The sequence below is a fragment of the Rhinolophus sinicus genome, linkage group LG12 (genome assembly GCF_036562045.2).
Source record: "Rhinolophus sinicus isolate RSC01 linkage group LG12, ASM3656204v1, whole genome shotgun sequence".
NCBI lineage: Eukaryota > Metazoa > Chordata > Mammalia > Chiroptera > Rhinolophidae > Rhinolophus > Rhinolophus sinicus.
Window position 1 is genome coordinate 40,227,183 of NC_133761.1, and position 20,025 is coordinate 40,247,207.

At 36.9% G+C, this 20,025-nt stretch overlaps 1 protein-coding gene across 8 annotated transcripts in view; it reads left to right on the forward strand.

Moving 5' to 3' along the window:
• Positions 1 to 20,025, forward strand: part of RUNX1T1 (RUNX1 partner transcriptional co-repressor 1) — a 182,301-nt gene that overhangs the window by 35,424 nt on the left and 126,852 nt on the right. Inside the window, exon 1 of one of the 8 annotated variants that reach the window (XM_019718442.2) lies at positions 4,096 to 4,424. The exons of the other annotated variants lie outside the window; for them this stretch is intronic. Within the exon in view, the coding sequence (XP_019574001.2) occupies positions 4,418 to 4,424 (7 nt within the window). The 5' untranslated portion in view covers positions 4,096 to 4,417. Of the gene's footprint in view, positions 1 to 4,095; positions 4,425 to 20,025 lie in introns of those variants that run through there. 8 annotated transcript variants of the gene reach the window in all.

The window sequence follows — 20,025 nt, forward strand, 5'->3', positions numbered from 1 at the left end:
TGTGGGCTGGCGCAAAGTTGAGGAGGCACAACAGCTTGCCAATCACTTCCCCCAAAGGAAATATCTGAGGGAAACTGAATGTGTCTAGTTGTTTACAACAGACATTTATAGAAAGGAGTTAAAATGACAGATATCTTCTTACCTTTATGGAATACTTCAGTGAACTTTTTAACTTAATTTTTTTCTATCCCTCTGATTTCTTTGTGATTGGCTATATCTTATGTTGTAGCCTAACAAAAACATAAACCATTTGTTTTTTGTTTTTGCACACGATATAATTGGATTTATCTTTGTCAGGAGACAATCTATTATGTTTCAGATGTCTATACAGTTTCAGATGTCTTTCAGTGGCAGAAACAAATTAATGTACATTTTTATTAGGTGTCTATTTAATTGACTGTCAAAGTGATGAGAAGTTAGAAAATCATACAAAGGAGAGGTCCAGCTCCCTTAAGCCCAACAGCTCACAGGTTAGTTAGGTTTGCCCTGTCAGTGGGATGCCTTTAGAAAACACTAATAGCTTCCAGCTGGGTGGAAAATCAAAACCTTTGGGGTCTGACAAAACTAGCAGATTTGAATTTGAAAGCAGAGCTAATGCCTCCATTTTATTTTTTACCACTGGGCCATAAAACATTATTTTCCAATATGTCAACCTCATTTGGTGGCCAGTGGTCTGAAATTGAAAATGGAACAAGCAAGTGGAGAAATCTGGACATTAGTGAGTCCGCCCTTTCAAGCTGGTGTGCCACTTTGTGGAAGGGTCTCCCCTAAGAGCAGGGGGTTCTTAATGACCTTTCATCAATGCTCCTTGGCTGATCATTGAGTGCTTCTCATTCAGTTTATCAAGTCTTGCACATAAAAAGTCAAAATAAGCCTTATTCAGCTTTGTTAAAAGCAACTAGGAGTAAAATGCTTCACTTGAACCCATTTTGCCCTTGTTTTTTTCACTTTGTTAATGCATCCCTGCTTAAATGAGTGCCTTTATTGGGTCGGTTTGAATATCTGAAACTATTAATTCTCTTGTATTGAATAGCTGGTGGCAGGCCAGAGCAGATGGGGTAGGAAAGTATTTGGTTGGGTGTATTACTTTCAATTAGGATCAATGAGGTTTCAGCTCCTTTGAATTAACTCACTTAATACCCACTGTGTGAAGTCATAGCCTGCTGAAGCAGAGAGGAAAGTTTAGAAGACCTGTAGAAAAGCTTTAACCTAAATTCTCCCTTCACCAGTGTAGAGTGCTTTTATTAATTGCAGGCAATTTCAGTAGACTGCTAGTCCCTATTGGTAAGTCAGGTTTGAACAAAGGAAGAATGTGTATGATAGAGCTCATCTGTTTTGGAAACAAGTGAAAAATACCTTGGAGTAATACAATACCATAATGCCTTTCTAGTGAATGATGTGAATTAATTGTCAAAAACCAATTTATGTATTTTTGGGGTAGCTTGGCATTTGGTTGTTGAATAAATTTAATAATTCAGAAAGTGATTATTTAGATGACTCTGTTTAACAAATTGCCTTAAAAATGCTCTGTGTTCTTAATTAAAAGACATGCGTTAACTGACGTGGCTCTCCTGAGGAAGTACTTATTTGGTCAAAAATGTATCCTTTGTGATTATTTTGAATATATTTTCATTTTTTTAAATATGTTTCTTAATGTTGATGTAGGACAGTATTTTGTAGAAAATTTGCAATATGTGTTCTTTTTCCCCCCATCCACCTCCATAAATGCATTCATCATGTTATTGATTGTCTATTTTTATTATACAATTTGGATGTTAGAGATCTTGGCACCTCTACTCTTTCTTTCTCTCTCTGCCATTTTTTTTTTTTTTTTTTTTTTTATTAAAGGGAAAGTTATTTCTAAGTAATTGTATAGAACTGTGTATCCAGATTTCCGTGTTTAGGGAGAACTGCCAAATGGGGTTGTTGTTTGCCTGCCTCCATGGATTCAAGAACAAGAGGAGGAAACTGGTTCCTTGAGAAAATACTGAACCAGTCTCAGAAGCCCACACATTCAGTTAGGCCCTTTCTGCAATCAGACTGTAGGTGAGAATCTCCAGGGATCTGGGTTTTGTTGACATAGATCAATTTAAAGTGGCAATTACTATAGTCAGATAACAGCTTAAAAAGCTTTTTTACACATAGAAAAGATACATAATCACATGGCATATGGAAGTTCAATTTTCTTAGGGACTTGCCGTGAACTGATATTAAAACCTAGTTTTAAAACCGGTATCATTCAGTTTTCTTAAAGTGTAATGCATTTTTGTCATATTTTCTGTTTTAGAAGTGATTCACTGTGCATGTTGATGAAAGGGTGGGTTTCCCACTGTGAAAATGTTTTCTTTCTAGCGTAGGTAAACTATTAAAAAATTGAGTGGCTTTAAAAGATACTCTTTTTAAAAATGAAAATGTACAGGTATAGGATGCTAGATTCCATAAAGGCCCTTATAGCAGGACTTAATTGATTATCACACTCATGCCTGCTATAAAGCTTTCTGTCGTAAGAATGTTTGAGCTTGGTACTTAACTATACTGAAATCCATTACACAGAACCTCATTACAAGTGACATCTAACTAAGATGAACAAAAAGATTGGCCTCATAAATAGGGTGCAGTATACCATTAGTGACAGAGCAGAGTAATCATTATGAATTATAGTCTTTTTACAAGTTTTCTCTGACAATGATGGATTTTTGAGGGGATCACTAGATGAAGCAGTGCTTCCAGGGTACAGTATTTGGGAGCTGTAGAAATTCTTATTGATTGATGCTGTTTTCCAAATGTGATTTATTTTTAGGTTGTGCAGGGTGTGTGAATGTGCGTGGGTGTGCTTTGAAACAGGTTGTGCGCACTCTTAGGGAGAAATATAGGAAGGGTGAGTGGATAGAAGTCAGGGTCACTGCCTGTGTTTTCAGATGGGTTTTTATGATTTATTTGAGGCAGCAAGTAAGGGGGAAATCTGTCTGACAGAGGCTAAAAGTATATGGAAAGTGTAGAATAAGCAGAGGAAGACTGTGAAGGAATAGCAAGAGTTAAAGGGGATGCGCCTGTCTGTCATAGTCCTTGAACTTCCAGGCTGGTCAGAGGCTCCTCTGTGTTTATAGTGGATTGAACATACATTGGAAAGACAAAACCTGAGGCATCTGTCTCATCACGTGCTCTGTTGTTAAAACAAATACACACAGACCTAGGAAACATTTGCAAGTGTTAAAGCAAGGAAGAGATTTAGATGAGAACAGTATTTTCCTTCTGCCTGGCATTTTTGTGTCTTTAGAAAAGGCATGCGAGGCAGACAGGCATATGTTTCTCCTATGAGGCAAGGATGTTTTACAAAGGACTAAAGAGGGACTGCTGAGAGGAAAATAGCCAGCTTTAGATAAAGCACTATAACAAAGGCTTGTAGTTTTATATATCATCGTATCCATTAAAGCTTAATAGGGACGAGTCCATTGAACCAGGTTGGGTATGTGTTATTCATAGGAAGGATAAACATTGAAGGGTGTGCAAAAAATCAGAAATCAGGAGGACACGATTGTTCAGCTTTTGAAAAGCCTTTACAGTGAGGATTTTGTTTTCGTCTCCCATGGATCTCTATGAAAGGTAGAGGAGAGTAAGCTGAAAATGTTTGGAGCATATCAACACAGGGACCCCAGGGGGTTAAAAGCAGTCTAGTAAAATAAAAGTGGCCTGCCTCTGCTTTTAAAGTGTCCTATTTTACACATACTACTGAGAAACTGACAAAGGGAATGATTCTGATACTTTGCTCAGTATGATGAACTGGCACAATATCCACAGTCTTACAAAAATGGTTTTATACTGTTTTGGATTTCCAGGCTAATAAACAAGCTTTGAGTTTTGTGCCTATGTTTGCTTTTTAATATAGTTCCCAATTGTGAGAAGATGAAGGGAAACCTTTCATTGTGAGCAGTGGTAGGGGGCCAGGTCTACTTTCCATTCTTTTGGCAAAATAAGGGTTAACTTGTAACTGGATGAGGGGGATGGTGAATGAATTATTCAGCATTTAGCTTATCATTCTGCTTTTTACTTTCTGTTCTTTGGTGCTCTGGAACTTGCTGAGAGAGGTAGAGTGGGTAAGGAGAGGCCACGGGTTACGATACTTTGCACACACATCCCTGTCATTGTTCTGCCTGAAGAGACAGGGCTGGGTTCATGGCCACATGTGCTGCTGTCATCATCCACATTTCTGCTCCAAGTGCAATCCGGAGTGTCAGCTCTCCATCTGTCTCTGCCTGGCAGGCGCAAGCGCCCCGGCACCCTGCCTCAGGCTATGCCTCCCCAGCCCCTTCTGATGGCCCTCCTCTCTCTGCCGGTGCTCATTCCTGAACAGGAGGCATGAGCTCTGACTGTGCTTGCTTTTAGGAGACAGCCACTTTCTGTGTGGACGCATTCAAGGATGCCTGGTGAGTTACCCCTGCTCTACTTTTTCTCTCTGATTTTGACATGAAGAAAGCTTACATTTTGTTAGTCACGGAGAATACCTTCTGCCCCATGGCATGCTGTACTTTCTGTGAGCAGGCCGAGGCTGGGGGTGACAGAGGTGATATGTGAAAGGTGGTGTAGAGAGCCATCAAGATCTAGATGCTGGGGTACAGGGTGTGGAGCCTTTCCTTCTCAAGTTTGGGAGGTGTGTTTTAAAAGCTGAGGGGAAACTAGCCACATATGTTTGCTAGAGCAATTTACTTGGGGGATTTAGCTCAAGTAAGAAGTATTGTTTCCGTTCTGGATTTTGTGACTGTCATCTGTACCTTATATCCTGGAAATTTCATCTATGGAGAGAGTTCTCAGATTATGGCAGAACCCTGGGATAAAGTCTCTTTAAAAAGCTGTTTATGTCAGAGAAAGTGAAGAAAGCTTTGGAACTACAAATAATACCAGTCTTGCCCTAAATCACTGTCCTTAGATGTCATCAGGCAAATAATTAAAATCAGTTAACTAAAAATACAAAGTCTGCTGAATTAATGAAGCTGTTGTGGTTCTGGAAATTTAGTGTATGTCAATTTCCTCTGAAAAATATTATCTTTGGAGCCCAGAGTGTTCCTGTGATCGTTGCCAGTGAAGGCTGTGCTTACGGAGAAAGAAGCCAGGGAGAAGCCTGATGGGGAAAAGGTTGTTTCTGCTAGTCTCAGGCACTGTCTGGGTTACACTGTGCCTACTTTGAGCAGTCTCTCCCCTGATAGAAAAGACAGGGCAGGTAGAGGCCTTCCAGCTGAATTGTGCAGACTATTTGAATAGGGCAGGCAGAAGAGGCTGTGTGGTCGCAGAGTTTGTACACCTCACAAATGGTGTTTTAAAACATTATCTGCCAATTTTCTGCAATGATAATAGGGAAAAGAGATTAGTTAGGACCCTTGCTACCCCTAACTAATTACATGATTATAAATTAATCTTCAAAGCATCCTTATTTAAAATGCATTGCACTATATTAGGTTTTCAAATCATTGATAAGTTTGTTTTACTGTTAAGTCGTTAATATCTGACTGGTTCTAAAGCAGTAGCCTGAAGTGTGGGCAATGTTTCTCTCTCTCTCTTTCTGTCTCTCTCTCTCTCTCTCTCTCAACTGTGTTAGAAAATCTTGTACTTGGATGCAGATAATATATTAACAGCTGTGACTATGAGCATGTGCCAGAATGGAGATACTTGAACAGATCTGACACTTGGCTATTTTTGACACTCATCTGCATTTTTAAAACTCTACTATTGGATGGTCTACCTCTTAATATGTTTTTAGCATATTTTAGTCCATAAATATGTACTTATACTAATGGACAATTTTAACCATCTGGGGCAGATTTTATATTTTTAAATAAGACATTATGTGTAGAAGATTAAAAGGATATGTTTCAGGTAATCTGATATTGTCACTGTTTTTTTTTTTTTTATTTGACTACATATTTATATATCAACATTTCTTCTCTTTTCTTCTTCTCCTTCTCCTATTCCCTGCTTTCCCTCCCCAACCCTCCCTTTTTGGTCGTCAGGTGTCAGAACTGGTTCCTAGTTGTATCAACCTTGAATTAACAATTCCCAGATCTGGGACCTTTTTCATAAAAATGGGGATCCCTGGCAACAGATATATGCATAAGCTGAATTTATTCAAAGACATACCAATCTGTGGGGGTGGGTAGGTACATAAGACCTTCGGGGTTTCTAGAACTATTTCAGTTACAAAAACAACCCCACCCTATAGCTGTTGATAGCATACTGTTACAAAAATGAACTATGAAAAGCCAAAGGAGTTGCTTCAAAGAAATATATTAAACAATTTTTATGATTTAACTCAGTATAAGGAAATATCATTTCACTGCCTGTTACTTTGTAACAACTAGACACTTGTGCTTAAGAAAAGGAAAATGTTTTCTTATGAGAAGGCTGGGAGACCTTGGGCATTATATTGTTTTAGGAGGAGATGACTCCAAGCTTTCCGAAACATTTACGTTTTTATAAATCTTGGATGTTTCTGAAACATCCAAGCTTTCTGAAACATTTATATTTTTATCAATCTTTGTATAATATTATCAAAGAACATATGTTGACCTACAAAATGCTTTCCGGACTGTTTCCTTAAAAGGACAATAAGTGAACACAATCCGTGTAGCCCAGAAATAGTGCTATTTTTTCAGAAGATGTCTAGTATTAGGTCAGACCACCCTTTCTCAATGGTTCTGCTCTCCAGATGTGCATGGAACTTTTTTTTTTAAGTTCAAGTTTCAAAAAAAGGGTTTGTTTTCAAAATCTGGTTTTACTTAAGACATCTCCATCCTGGAGTGCATTTCATAAATTGCCCACATATTTTTCTTAGCAGAGAACTTAACTGGCTGTAATTTTTAACACATGGCCACATCATGTGATATTTTCAAAACACTTACACATAGCTTTAAGAAGGTCCCTGCAGAAATGATCCATCCTCTCACAGCCAGCCTGTTTTTTAACAGCATATCTGCATTTTCCATTTAGTAGAGCTATATATTATTAGCTTACATTTTTGGGTAGTAAAACAGTGCATTGCTGATTGTAAAACATGGACTTTATTATCTGCTGAAAATTGATTTGGCATTTATAGCCACTGTGTACTGGACTGTTTTTCTGTTTTTAACATCAGTGCTTGCAAGCGATGATTTGTGTAAAAAACAGCAATGAAATTGCCATGGACAGACAACTGTTAGTGTCCCTAGTAACTGAATATTTGGACAATGCACCTGGTTATTTTTAAAAATATATATTCATATAAATGCTCTTATACAAGAACGAAAAACACAATAGTGCATTCACTGTCACTCTGTTTTACCTTGCGAGTTGGTTTGCCATTGTGTTAGGCTAACTCTTTGTTGTATCAAACAAACCTCCTGCCAGATATTAAAAGAAAACTATATCAGTTATAAATATCCAATTACAAATGTAGATTGTGTAAACATAATGTCTTTGTATCAGACATTTAAAATATCTAACTTCTCTTCAAACCCTGGTACCCTTTCCCTTTTTCTTTTTAAATTATTTTCTGTTAATGCTTCTGAGTACTTGACTTTTTAGTTCTATATTTTAAGTAATAGTTGGAAACTTTCACAAGGCATCTTCCTGTGTAGTTAATGACCTACTGAAAAAAGGTAAGTGTCTAATCTTTTCTTTTGGGGGGGCAGGAGGGTGGTAATTTGTGAAATTTTCATAAGACAACTAGTTTATTTTTATTTCTTAAGAGTAAACATTTACTTAATGGGCATTATATAGTGTAGACATGTTTATAAATCATCTCATCACCACTGATATTTGATGTTTGCAAAGATGCTGTAATTATAATATTCTGAACAGCCTTCTGAATCATTAGAGGAGCAAATACCTTTTAGAGCTGGAAGGTTATCTTGCAAGCACCTTCAGTTTATAGATGTTGCAACCAAAGCTCCTAGAGTTTTAGGGACTTGCTCAGATGGTTTATTAAAGTGAGAAGTTTCTCCCTGTTCACCCTCTTTACCACACCACTTTTAAATCTCATATACACATTAAGTCACATTACCGTATTTAGTCAGTCTTACTTTGTTGTCATTTATATTCCACCCTGGATTGCTTTTACCATATGCTTTCTCTACTCCTCCTTCGGGACTGCAGAGCTATGTAGGAGAAAATTCTGTAATAGTAATCACTTAGCCTGTGGCAATGGTGTGCTATCAAATTTATCTTATAATTGTTTGGAAATTAGAGAGCTTCAATGTGGTTAATTACCAGAGTTTGAGCAGATAGAATAATGTAAGGCTATGACAACTGAAAGGTTATGTAATAGGGAAATTCAGGTACCAAAGTAGACATTTGTAGGTTGCTGAAAATGTTCCAAGGACCAGATAACTATGATTCAGTCAGTCCCTCCAGGCCCTCAAGGAGTTTTGAGTTCTATTGCTTCAGGCAGAGAAGTAAAGAGTAATTATACAGAGTAATAGGAGCCTGAGCCTGGACACAGGTAAAGGAACCCAGGGGTGAGGTAGTACCTAACTGGATTACAAGTCAAGGACATAGGGGGAAGCTGGCCAATGGGCCAGTTTAATGCATATTAGAAAGCCTTGCCTGTCTCCTACTTGCTCCAGATTGGATCTCCGATAATATAACTTAACATTTTTTAGTTTGTTGTTCTTATACCGAGGAAAAGACATTCATTTTGTTTATTAAATTTTAATTTATATGGCAGTGGGTATAGTATTTCTTGAAAGCAATTTCTTTATGTGCAGTGCAGTTCTTTGGTAACTAACCATATCTAGTGAAATAAGTCATTAATAGAAATGACAAATACCATGAGAACAATAGGATTTCACACCTGACCAAGAAGCAGGTTTATCTGGGTGGCTGTCTACAAACAGCTGTTTGCATTAATTAATATTAATGTAAATGTACTTTCTGAGAATGTCTAGCTTAATTATGCTTTTCAAACCATAGAATTCTAATCAAAGGAATCAGGAGATCCTCTTAATCTCAAAGGGAGTGTATAACTGTAATCTCTACCAGAACAAATCTCTGATAGTCTAGTAAGAGCAGCTTTCTGCTGACAACCTGTATGTGCCAGACCCCAGGCTAGGCACCTTTTAGACTTTCTAATTCTCAGTACAGCTCTGCAAATGGTTTCTGTGACCACATGATCTGTTTGAAACCTAGAGATCAGATAAATTAAGCATTTTGCCCAAAGACACATAGATACAGTTAAATGGCAGAGATGAGATTCTCTGGTCTACTCATTTTTGGATTTCGTTTTTTTTTTTTTTTTTTTTCTTTCCTTTTTGAGGAGAAGTGAGTATGTTGTAGCTTGATGAGAATGTATTTTGTGATGGAAACTAGATGGAGATATTTAAAGGGGAATGTTTGAATTTGAAGTACAGTAGCATAGCAGGTAGAGTTCTCTTTGCTGAAAAATAAAAATATAAATCTTGATGAGTAGCCTTAATCATAAGGAATGATCTTGGATAAACACTTTAGGATGGTGGATATTTCTCTGTGTATTCCTACTCCTCTAGAAAGAGTGCAATGGAACTAGTAATAGGCATCAGGGGGTAATGTCATTATTTTGAAAAGCCTAATAGAAATTGTAAATTTACTCCCTGACAAAGCTGTATAAGTTAACTAAAACATCACTTTTCTAGGCTTTTGGAATGTGGTAATCCTGGCTATCTTTTGTTGATCAGAAGCTCAGATGGATGATTTTCTATGTTTTGGATTAGTAGAAAATTGGAAAGCAGATGATATATTCAACACATTGGCAGGCAAAATTGTTAAACATTGTGTGGTTAAAAAAATATCACGTCTCTTGTTAGAGAGACTGCGGGGTACTCATGGTTCGGCCCCAGGAGGTGCTAGGCATGCAGACATAGTATTTCCAAAGATGACTATGCTGTAGGAAAGCAGGTATCTTTTTACGCCATGCTCTCCCCTTCCAAAACAAAAATTTTTTTTGATTTTTTAAATTGTGGCATGCTTTTTAAAAAAGATTTCACTTCTGTTTTTCACATTTGCCTTTTATAGGCTAAGTATTAAGTGCAGTCTTAATTCTGTGTGGTTTGTTAAGTACGTACAATGTACTTAATGCTCATGCAAGACAATATTTTTGAAAGTACCGATGAGAACATGGTACTGTAAAGAATTTGGCTTTAAGAGCTATGTAATTAGACAGGCAAAAATGCGCTTTAGGAAGAAGGGATATCAGAGGGTTGTCTTTATCATGTGTTTATGACTTTAACAAGAGCCTGAAAGAGTTTTACAAAATAAAGAGAGCATTCTTAATAATCTGGGATGATTTTACTGGGGAGCTAAGTTATTTGGAACTTTCAGAAAGACTGTTGCTCTGCTTCTGATCATATCACTACTTTACATTTGAACTTTGCATGATTTCACTTCACTGCCTTCCACAGGACTTGTTTGCTTTAATGCTTCTTGGGTTACTGAGAGGAAAACACATACTACAATTTGAGAGTCCTGTGGTAACAATTTATATATTCTTGCATTCGAGATGATTAACATGAGTCCTGACAAGGAAACAACTGGAATGAAGAAAGGCCTTGATTCTGACACTTTCCCTCTGAGATCGGCATTGCTTCTTCCTCTTTATTATAGTTATATCTTAACTTATAAACTAGACATTTATGGGAACACTTCATTTGAAAGGCCTGTTCGCATTTATTTTTTTCTTCCTTTTTGCTCTAGCATTAGCTGTATTTGTACAGCTTAGAGACAGGAAAAATATTAAAGGAATCAAAATGAAGAATTTTGTCCTTAGAAGGCACTTAATTTTTTTCTAGACTATATTCCTAATCATTGGTTTATAAAATACAGAGTGATAGAAATTAGAGGCAAAACCCACCTTCTTAGTTACCTGGGCATTCTCTTACGTAGCAGTGTTTGCTTGCTGAACATGAAATAGCAAAAAAAAATAAAGAAAAAAAAAATCGGTAAAAGGAGATGTGATCAGGCTTTCAAAACTTTTTCTATTTTTTTACATTTGGTAATCTTTCTGAAGAACTTTGTTGAAAGCAAGAGTTACTTGTTATTTAACTATTTGCTACATAGAGAAATGTCTATTTGTTTTTCATCTTTACATTTTACTCCTGTGTTCTGGGGGTAAAGCATTTGGTAATATATCAGTGTGATGTTGATACACCTTTTACAAAAACCTCTAGGAAAATTAAACCATTTTGTCGTATTTTCCAGAGAGCAGAAGATTATGTCTTCAAGCCACAATATTACTTCTGTTTATTGGTTTAAAATTTTTGTACTTACTGATCAATCATTTTGAATGGCCTGGTCTTTATACTTAGCTATATAATTGATCAGTTTGTGCTGAATGTTTTATATTTTGCTTTTTGACTTGGACTTATATTGTAAACATGTATTGTGTTTTATGAGGCCATCTATCAAAAAGCACAGGGCACTGAGAATGTCAATTCTTTGGTATGAATCAAGGTTCTTCCTCTTAGTGGTCTGACCAGGACCAAGTCATTTTAATGTCTGCCTGAGCTTCACTTTCTTTGTCTTAAACACAATTATTCTGCCTAACTGACTTTCACTTCACCAGTGGTAATAATGATTGTAAACCTGCTCACTGTGTGTCCCTAAAAACAGTTTTATGCAAGTGGTAATTATTAAAGGCAGACAGTGATGCTCTCTGGACTTAAAAATAGGGGACAGTGTTTGAACCACACAAAAGGGCTCTAGACTGTTGTGCTTGGTGAGTTTTGTGTACATTTGATGGGATTTTCTCAGTTTTGTCTACACTTAATAGGATTTTTTACCTTTCTGTCCCCTGCCCACCCCTTTTCTATTAATGTGCCCACCCTTTGCTAACCTGGAAACCAGGTAACCAAACTTAGAATGGTAAATAAAATAACAAAGTGCATGCTTAAGTGAAAGGCTGAAAACCCATTGCATTTTTCCCCCAGATAGTAATTAATAAGTGGCACTTGTAATTTGTGACATCAGTTTAGGTGACTCAGGCTTTTCTCCTTACTGCTTTTCATGTCTCTTGGTAGGGGATGTTGCTAGAGGGCTAAATTCTGTCTAACCTTTTAAAGATCCCAAGATACAGACTCTTCTTTCTTTAAAATAGACATTTTAAGCATCATCAACTCTTCTTGATAAGCTGCCATTTACATTAAGATCTTGATTTTCTAGTTCTGATAATTTTATTCTAGGCTACCTAGGAGCTTGGCATATACTAGGCAATGAGGAAATGTTTGTTCAATGAATAAGTGAGTGGATGTGAGGTGGACTGGGATTCACAGAGATGTTAAAGGAAAGAAATAATGCACAAAGTGTATTAATTATGAGAGAAAATTTAAGAATTGAAGCTTGTAAAATTTTTGGTAAGTGGTATTTAAGAATCAAGCATTTTCTTTCAGAGTTAAGGAAAAATAATACATTTACTTTTTGGCCATACAGCTTTATTGGTGGCTAGCTGTATATTAGTTAAAATTGCATGTATTATAAACCTGATAATTTATCATGATCATATTTATTAAAAGTGATCAGACTAAAACAACATAAAACACTGAAAAACAACAACAACCGTCTGGCATAATTACTGAAATCGGAAACAAAGTCAAGGACTTTTGACAGTTGTACGCAATATTTGGGGAAATTAGATCTTCCTGTTCCTGACCACTTGCATATAGTTTAGGAGGTTGGGTATGAGGTTTCAGTCTTCCAGCAGACATACTGAGTAAAATTCTAGCCAGAGACAAATATTAATAAAATATATTTGTCTTTTCAGTTACATAGTAAATTCAGCCAACAGTTTCTTCTACCAGTTAATCTTAGATGACTAGCAATTTGATAGGGTGATAAAATTTATTCTAAAGACTCCAGAGAGATTATGAGGTTAATTCATTTAGTGTATATCTTTTCTTGAAAAACGTATTGTTATATTTATGCAACTTTCTTTAAATATTTTGCCCTCTTGTATTTGTTTTAACATTTACATTGAGATGGGCATTACTCCTTTGAAATGGAGAGGGCAGGACTTTTGAGTTTCAGAGAATATCATTACATAGTATACCTTGAAAGAGTAATCTTGCTAATTTAACAATATTTTGTAAGTATTTTTCTTAATTTGTGCCTTTTATAAATTCATAGATGGGTCAGCTTTCAACTGAGAGTGGTTCTGTTTTTATAAGGGTATTGCTGATATTCTGCACAGATTACACAGACTTTCCAAGGGTCAGTGGAACACTCTGGAAACATAGTATAGAATGATGTCAGTAAGCGATTCCACAGTGGGGTCCATGGACCTACCAGCAGCAATAACATCATCTGGGAACTTATTGGAAATATAAATTCTCTGCCCTACCTCGAACCTACTGATTCAGAAACTCTAGGGGTAGGCCCAGCAATCTGTGTTTGAATGAACTCTCGGGATTCTGAAGCATATCCAAGTTTAAGAATCACTGTTGTAAATTATAATTTTTTGTCTCCTGTATATTCTAGAGAAAATACTCCTTTTTTGATCATAAATAAACCAGTGAATATCCAAGATGAATGGAAATCAAGGCAATTTATTTGTTTTAAATGATGTACTTGAAAAAGTAATGCTGAAGAAATTACAAATAAAGTATTTGTTCAAAGACTTGGTTTCTAGTGGCATATTAAGATACCCACACATTACACCTAAGTTGACTAAGTTAAGAGAGGGTGCATTTCAACCTGAATCCTTGGATGTTAGTTTGTTCTGATAGTAGTTACTTTTAAACAAGTGAGTCTATTTCAGTGCATTCAGGTACCATTTATTTATGACCTTGCCTCATTTTGAGACTACCTTCTGATTGTTCATAACTTTGTGAATTTAGCTAATCATATTTAGAGAATATTTAGGTAGAACTCAATTTCACAATAATACAGGTAGTCTTGAAAGTTAGACATATTAAAGTATTTTATTTTTGTCTGCGTTGAATGTAAGGCTTCAGCGTAATTAAAAAATGTTTTATTAATAGTGCTGGGAGAAGATTTATTTGTTATGTCTCCTGTGTCTTCTGTTGTTTTCTTGTGTGCTTGATATGCCTTTGGTAAGCACAGTCTGACACGCTTTGTGGCCTTTGCTTCCTGTGATAAAATAGATTGAAATGATTCCTGGCACCATCTGGTGAAGAGGAGCAGCCCTGGAGCCCTGGAGGACTGTGCTTTGAGAGAAAGTAACTGAATGCTAAGAAATGTGGAAGTCTAGAGATACAGGCAAAGGATTTTTTTTTTTTTTAAAGAACATGAACATTAATACATCTTCTTGAGGTTTGATGGGACATGTACTGCCTACTACCCCATCTGGTGCTTATGATTGCATGGCATATTAGCATGCTGCAAGTTCATAATGTATTCAGAGGGAAGAAACATCCCTTGCATGCCAATTGAGGCATCCTCTCTTTCAGAACTGCTTTTGAATTTCAGTGATATTTATATCTTTCAAGCCTTGACTGAACTGAGCATATCTGGTCTGAGGAATAACACAAATGAGAGAATGTGTGTATGTTTGTGTTTTCTCTCCTGTTCCCCTATTTATTTCCCTCCCTTCTTTTTTTCTTGATGAAATTATAAGTAGATTTTTAATATTACATTGGTATATGGTTTTTAAAATTTTTGTGCTTTGAAACTACATAATACTTTGTTATTACAGTTATGGCCTTAAAACATTTTGTCTTGGGGAAATTCCCAACTCCTAGCAATGGGCTGTCCCCTTGTGTATTTGTCGCCTTACAGAGGGAACACTTTTTGAGGGTGAGACCTATATCTAATTATACATGTATCTCCATGGCATCTAGAGTTCAGTCATCCATTTGACAATATTTATTTATTAAGCTCATACCGTGGGTGTGACTCTGTTGTAGGTGTTGAGGAATCAGTGGTAAGCAAGACTGGGGAGTCCCTCCTCTCAGGGCATTTACATTTTAGATGGAAGAAGACAATAAACAAAGAAACAGATATATCTGCAAGGTAATTTCAGGCAGGGATAAATACAGTTAAAAAAACAGGATAGAGGGTGGGTGGGCTGTTCATTTACATTGATTGTTAAGGAAGGTACTTTTAAGGAGGTAAGATTTTTGCTGAGACCTGAGTGATCTGAAGATTTAGTGGCACAGGAATAGCAAATTCAAGAGCCCTGAGATAAGAACGTGGTTAGCATTTTCAAAGGTATTTTGAGTCAAGTTCAAGGGCCAGCCCATTGCTAGGAGTTGGGAATTCATTCTAAGTGTGTCTAGAAGCTATCATAAGTGACATGATCATTTAAAAGGATAACTTGAGCCTCTTTGTGTCATGCTCTATTGAAGGAATAAGATGAGCCTTTAAATCCATTGAGATACTCTGTTGAATTGGAATTAGTACGGATTTTTAGACTCAGAAAAATGTCTCTTATATTCGAGCCTTGCCTTTTGTTTGATGTTTGACTTTGAGCAATTATTTAACCTTTTTAGTATATGTTTTCTCATCTGTTGAAAGGGAAAATTAGTACCTAAAACCATGGTATTATTGTGAGAATTAAATGAGATAATTCATTTAAAAGACTCAGCACAGTGCCCAGTTCCTAATAAATGCCTGATCTACCATCGATACGCTGATCATAGTAAAACATTATGGACGGTTTCGAGTAATGTTTAAACAGTTGGCAGCTTCTTGTTAGGAATCCTTTTCTGGTATTGTTATCTTAATAAAATGCTGTTAAAATATAACCATGGTAGTGCTCAGCATCTGTAGTCTCTTTCTCTTGAACTAGAATTACCTAAGGAAGAAAACTCAAGGAATTCTATGCAAAATCCATGCCCAGTGAAACAACCTGGGATTATTATTTTTTAAAATTTCTTCTTAGACAAAAAGTGTCTCAGTGAATTTGGTAATTTTTTACAAGTAAAATTCTGTCATTCACTTTAGTATAATATAGTAAGTACATAAACCAAGAACTAGGTGTTTATTATCATTATCATGTACTGTACAGAATTTTGTGTGCTATACTTTTATTTGACTGGCAGTACAGTAGGTTTGTTTATACCAGCATCACCGTAAGCGTGTGAGTAATGTGCTGTGCCATGACTTTACGATGCCACTAGGCAACAGGAATTCTTCAGTTCTGTTAGTCTTATGGGATCACTTTTGTAAATGTGACCAATATTTCGGTGACCAAAACATTGTCGTTATATAGTACCTGACTGTATATACGTGTATTTGTTTTGGAGGGGAGGAGAAGTTTTAACATGAGAAAGCCAATTGCCTTCTCAATTGGACTGAAAATTGTGGTTATATGAAGGATATTATGAAAAAAGTTTTAATTCATAAAACAGTAACTGTATTTATTAATCAGTTGCCTGGTTATTAGGTATAAGCCTTTTGAAAGAATTTTTTAATGCACTCAAATGGAGAAAATAAGGAGCACCTTAGTTTTTGCATGAATGATGCACTCACTAATTGCAGGAAACAATCCTTCAAATGTTTTCACTTAGTCTGTAAGGCAATGTTTAGCTTGTCTGACTTGTGGGATTGGGGTAGGAGTAGATGTTGCTGGTGGTTGGATATTTAAATATTTACTATTGTCTTGGACATAACTTTATTGAACATATGAGTTAGTTGAGTATCCTACTTTTACAATTATATATTTGATTTTGGCTAGAGGTTTTTCCCTCAATCGGTAGATTATTTTTAAAATTTTCCCTCAAACATTCAGAAAAACGAACTATGCTTATGGAATGTGAAGGAGGAGTTAATGTGGTAATTCAGGAAAGTTTTGTCATCACTTAACGAGATTCTTGAAATGTTTCTTGATGTACTAAAGAACTTTACAGAGCTGTTACCATTGCATGTTATGTGACAGGAGTTACATTTATTACTGCTGTATTCTGGTTGGAATGTAAGAAAGAGAGGAGGAAAGTGGAAGAGCTATGGACATTTGGGAGATGGGAATCATAGTCCAGAATAAGGCTGTGACTGTTGGCTCCTAAGATTGATCTTTTTCCTTAGTTAAGCATCAGTTGAATTCTTAACAATGGCGTCTTTCAGAAGTGATGGGTTTGCAAGGCTTCAGGAATGTTCAGAGGGGATAGTTACCTCATTGAGAAATAACTTTACTGAAACTTTGTAGGCCATCCCAAGTATTATCTGTTCAGCACCTCATGTGCATTGTTATTGAAGGAATAAGGATGCCATAAATACAGCTACTTATGTTATATTTGTTTTCCTTTAGAAAGAGAGGAGAAAGAAAAATCAGGCTGGTCAGGTGAGATAGGTACACTTAATTAATTTGTGTTGGGTCTAGCAGGATGGGGGCCTCAATTGTGCAATCTGTTTGGTACAGTGCTATATCTGGCCTAGGTGCCATGCCTCCTCATTTTAATTTGTGTGGTTTACATGATATAATATTGCAAATTACCCTACTATATTTCTCCTCTCTTGTTGACTAAACACAATGACTATATCTTGGATAATATCCAGTTTGTGATTATTTTCATTTTCAGTTACTTTGCAAATGTGGCCATTCTGTTTGACCAATTTCTCCCACATGATTTTTGCTTTCCAATATTGGACCTCTGCACCTCTTCAAAATTTGTTTTCTTAGAACATATTTAAAAATATACTACATACAGTCTCCTTGTGTAAAATGAACACCTCACCTTCAAAAGACCAGGCTGGGTGTCAAATGTGTGGTTTGTTCTGTCTCTGTCTGTCTGTCTGTCTCTTTCCTTATTCCCTTCTTTCCTTACTCTCTCCTTTCTTCCACAGCACGATTTACAACAGAGGTTATATTATTTCTAGGGATTGAAATTCATAGCAAGCTTTAGTAATACTAAAGTCACATAGCATACCGCAGGGTCTTAAAAATGATCTGTCTTACTTTTCCCCCAATTAAAGACTGAAGGGAGAACGTCATTTCCTGACACCTCATAAATTTTGACAAAACCAGAAGCCCTTAAAGGTCTGAAAATCTATATTGAATGTTCATGTAAGCAATCAATATTCATTGTAAATGTTTACATTTAAAGTTAATTATTTATTGAAAATACGTGAGTTGAGTTGGTTCATTTGGAGAGCTAAAACACTTGGCAACATTTTTGTTACTTAGCACATATTCAGAGTACTCAGATTATACTCTTTATCTGGTCCTTCTTGATAATTTACCCAGTAGTCTGACTTAAAAGAATTATTTGGGAAATTTACTTAAAGAACTAAGCTGCTCAGAGCTCAGATTCTGACTTGTTTCCTTTCCATTGTAAACTTCTACATTTAAGCAGGTGTGTGGCAGATAAGAGAAAGTGGATGAATAGATTAAGTGGGTGTGACATCCTTTGCGCTAATATAACCTATGAGACAATTTTGGCACAAATTGAGGTCAAGGGCTCTTGTCTCTTATTCCTTTTAAATCCATAGTGTCTATTAACACAGTTTTGCACACAATATAGGTAATGAATGTCTCAGAAAAGTACCCTGCAACTCAATTATGACAGCTGTATGATTCATGCATTCATTTAATCAGTCATGCAGCAAGTTTTGATTGAGCTCTTAGTGTATGCACACCTTTTTTTAGCCACTGGGGATGAGTCAGTGAATAAAACAGGTACAATTCCTTGCCCTCATAAAACTTACATTCGCGTGTATGTGGCGGGTGAGGGAAATGAAAGCAGACAATAAACATAAAATATTACTGAATTCTGTGGTATATTAGAAGATGATAATTATGAAAAAAAAAGGTCAGGATAAGGGTGGTCTTTAGGGCTGCCGGGACAAGGGGTCAGGTTGCTGTTTTAATTTGGGTGGTTGAGATGGGCCTCTTTGAGAAGGGACTTGAGCAGAATTTTGAGGGAGCTGAGTAAAAGAGCCTTGTGGCTATGTTGGGGAGAGAACAGAAAGGCGGGAGTATGTCCTGGATCATTTCAGGGACAGGAACGAGGCCAGTGTAACTGGGATAGACCTGGGTGAGGATGGAAGTGCAATGGGAGATAAGACTCAGAGGTGGCAGTGAGAGTGAGGTGTTGATTCTGGAGGGCTTTTTAGGCCTTTCTAAGGACCTTCCTATCTAAGAGATTTAACACTCATTCCAGCTAACCTCTGCTCAGACCCTTAAGTGTATGTATTCCTATTCTTCTTGGCATGATGCCATAATGTTAGGTATTTAAACAGTATCTTAATCTGAAGTGTGCCTCGTGGATATTCCATGCATCATGCAGATATTTATTTTACTGTCATTGGTATTCAATCCATTTTTTTTTTAAGTTTAATAGTTTTAGCTCTTCCCCCCCACTTTCTTCCGCCTCCCCCCCTGCCCCCGCCCCTCAGTTCAAGCTGTTGTTTCTCAATCTAGTTGTGTAGAACACCACGCCCTGGCCCATGCTGGTATTGTGCTTCCCCTGGCTGAGGCAGTCGGTCACCAGTTGTCGGTCGACTGCTCACAGAAGCTCACGGCAGCTCTCGCCGGCTGCCGGCCACTCACGATGGCTGCTGGCCACTCACGCTGGCTATCAGCCACTCATGGAGGTGCACGGTAGCCCACGGCAGCTCACACCAACCTCTGGTTGCTCACAACAGCCCAGCTCCAGGGAGAGCTGTTGTTCACAATCTTAGTTATAGAGGTTGCAGCTCACTGGCCCACATGGAAATCAAACTGGTGACTTGGCGTTAGGAGCGTGGTGCTCCAACCACCTGAGCCACCAGGTCGGCCCTGTTTGTGTTTTCTGGTTCTGTTAATGGCAGGGTTAGTCATTCAGCCTAAGCACCACTGTACATAATGCTGCATGTTCACTCTTCTTTGGGTCCTGACTCCTGTACTCTAGTACTTGTTTATTTTTATTTTATCAGTACATTATTAACTGTCATTTATTTTTAATATGACCTATAAAAGTCAGCCTAGAATACAGTAACTGGGAACAAAATCTACAGTATTCTTATCTTTCTTCTAACAAAAGATTAGATACATAATCTATTCTGTTCATTTCTCTGCTTTGGCTACATAAAAAGCTCAGAGACTGACAGTGGAAATATTTGATCTGCATTTTGGAAGCATATTGGTTTTTTACGGCT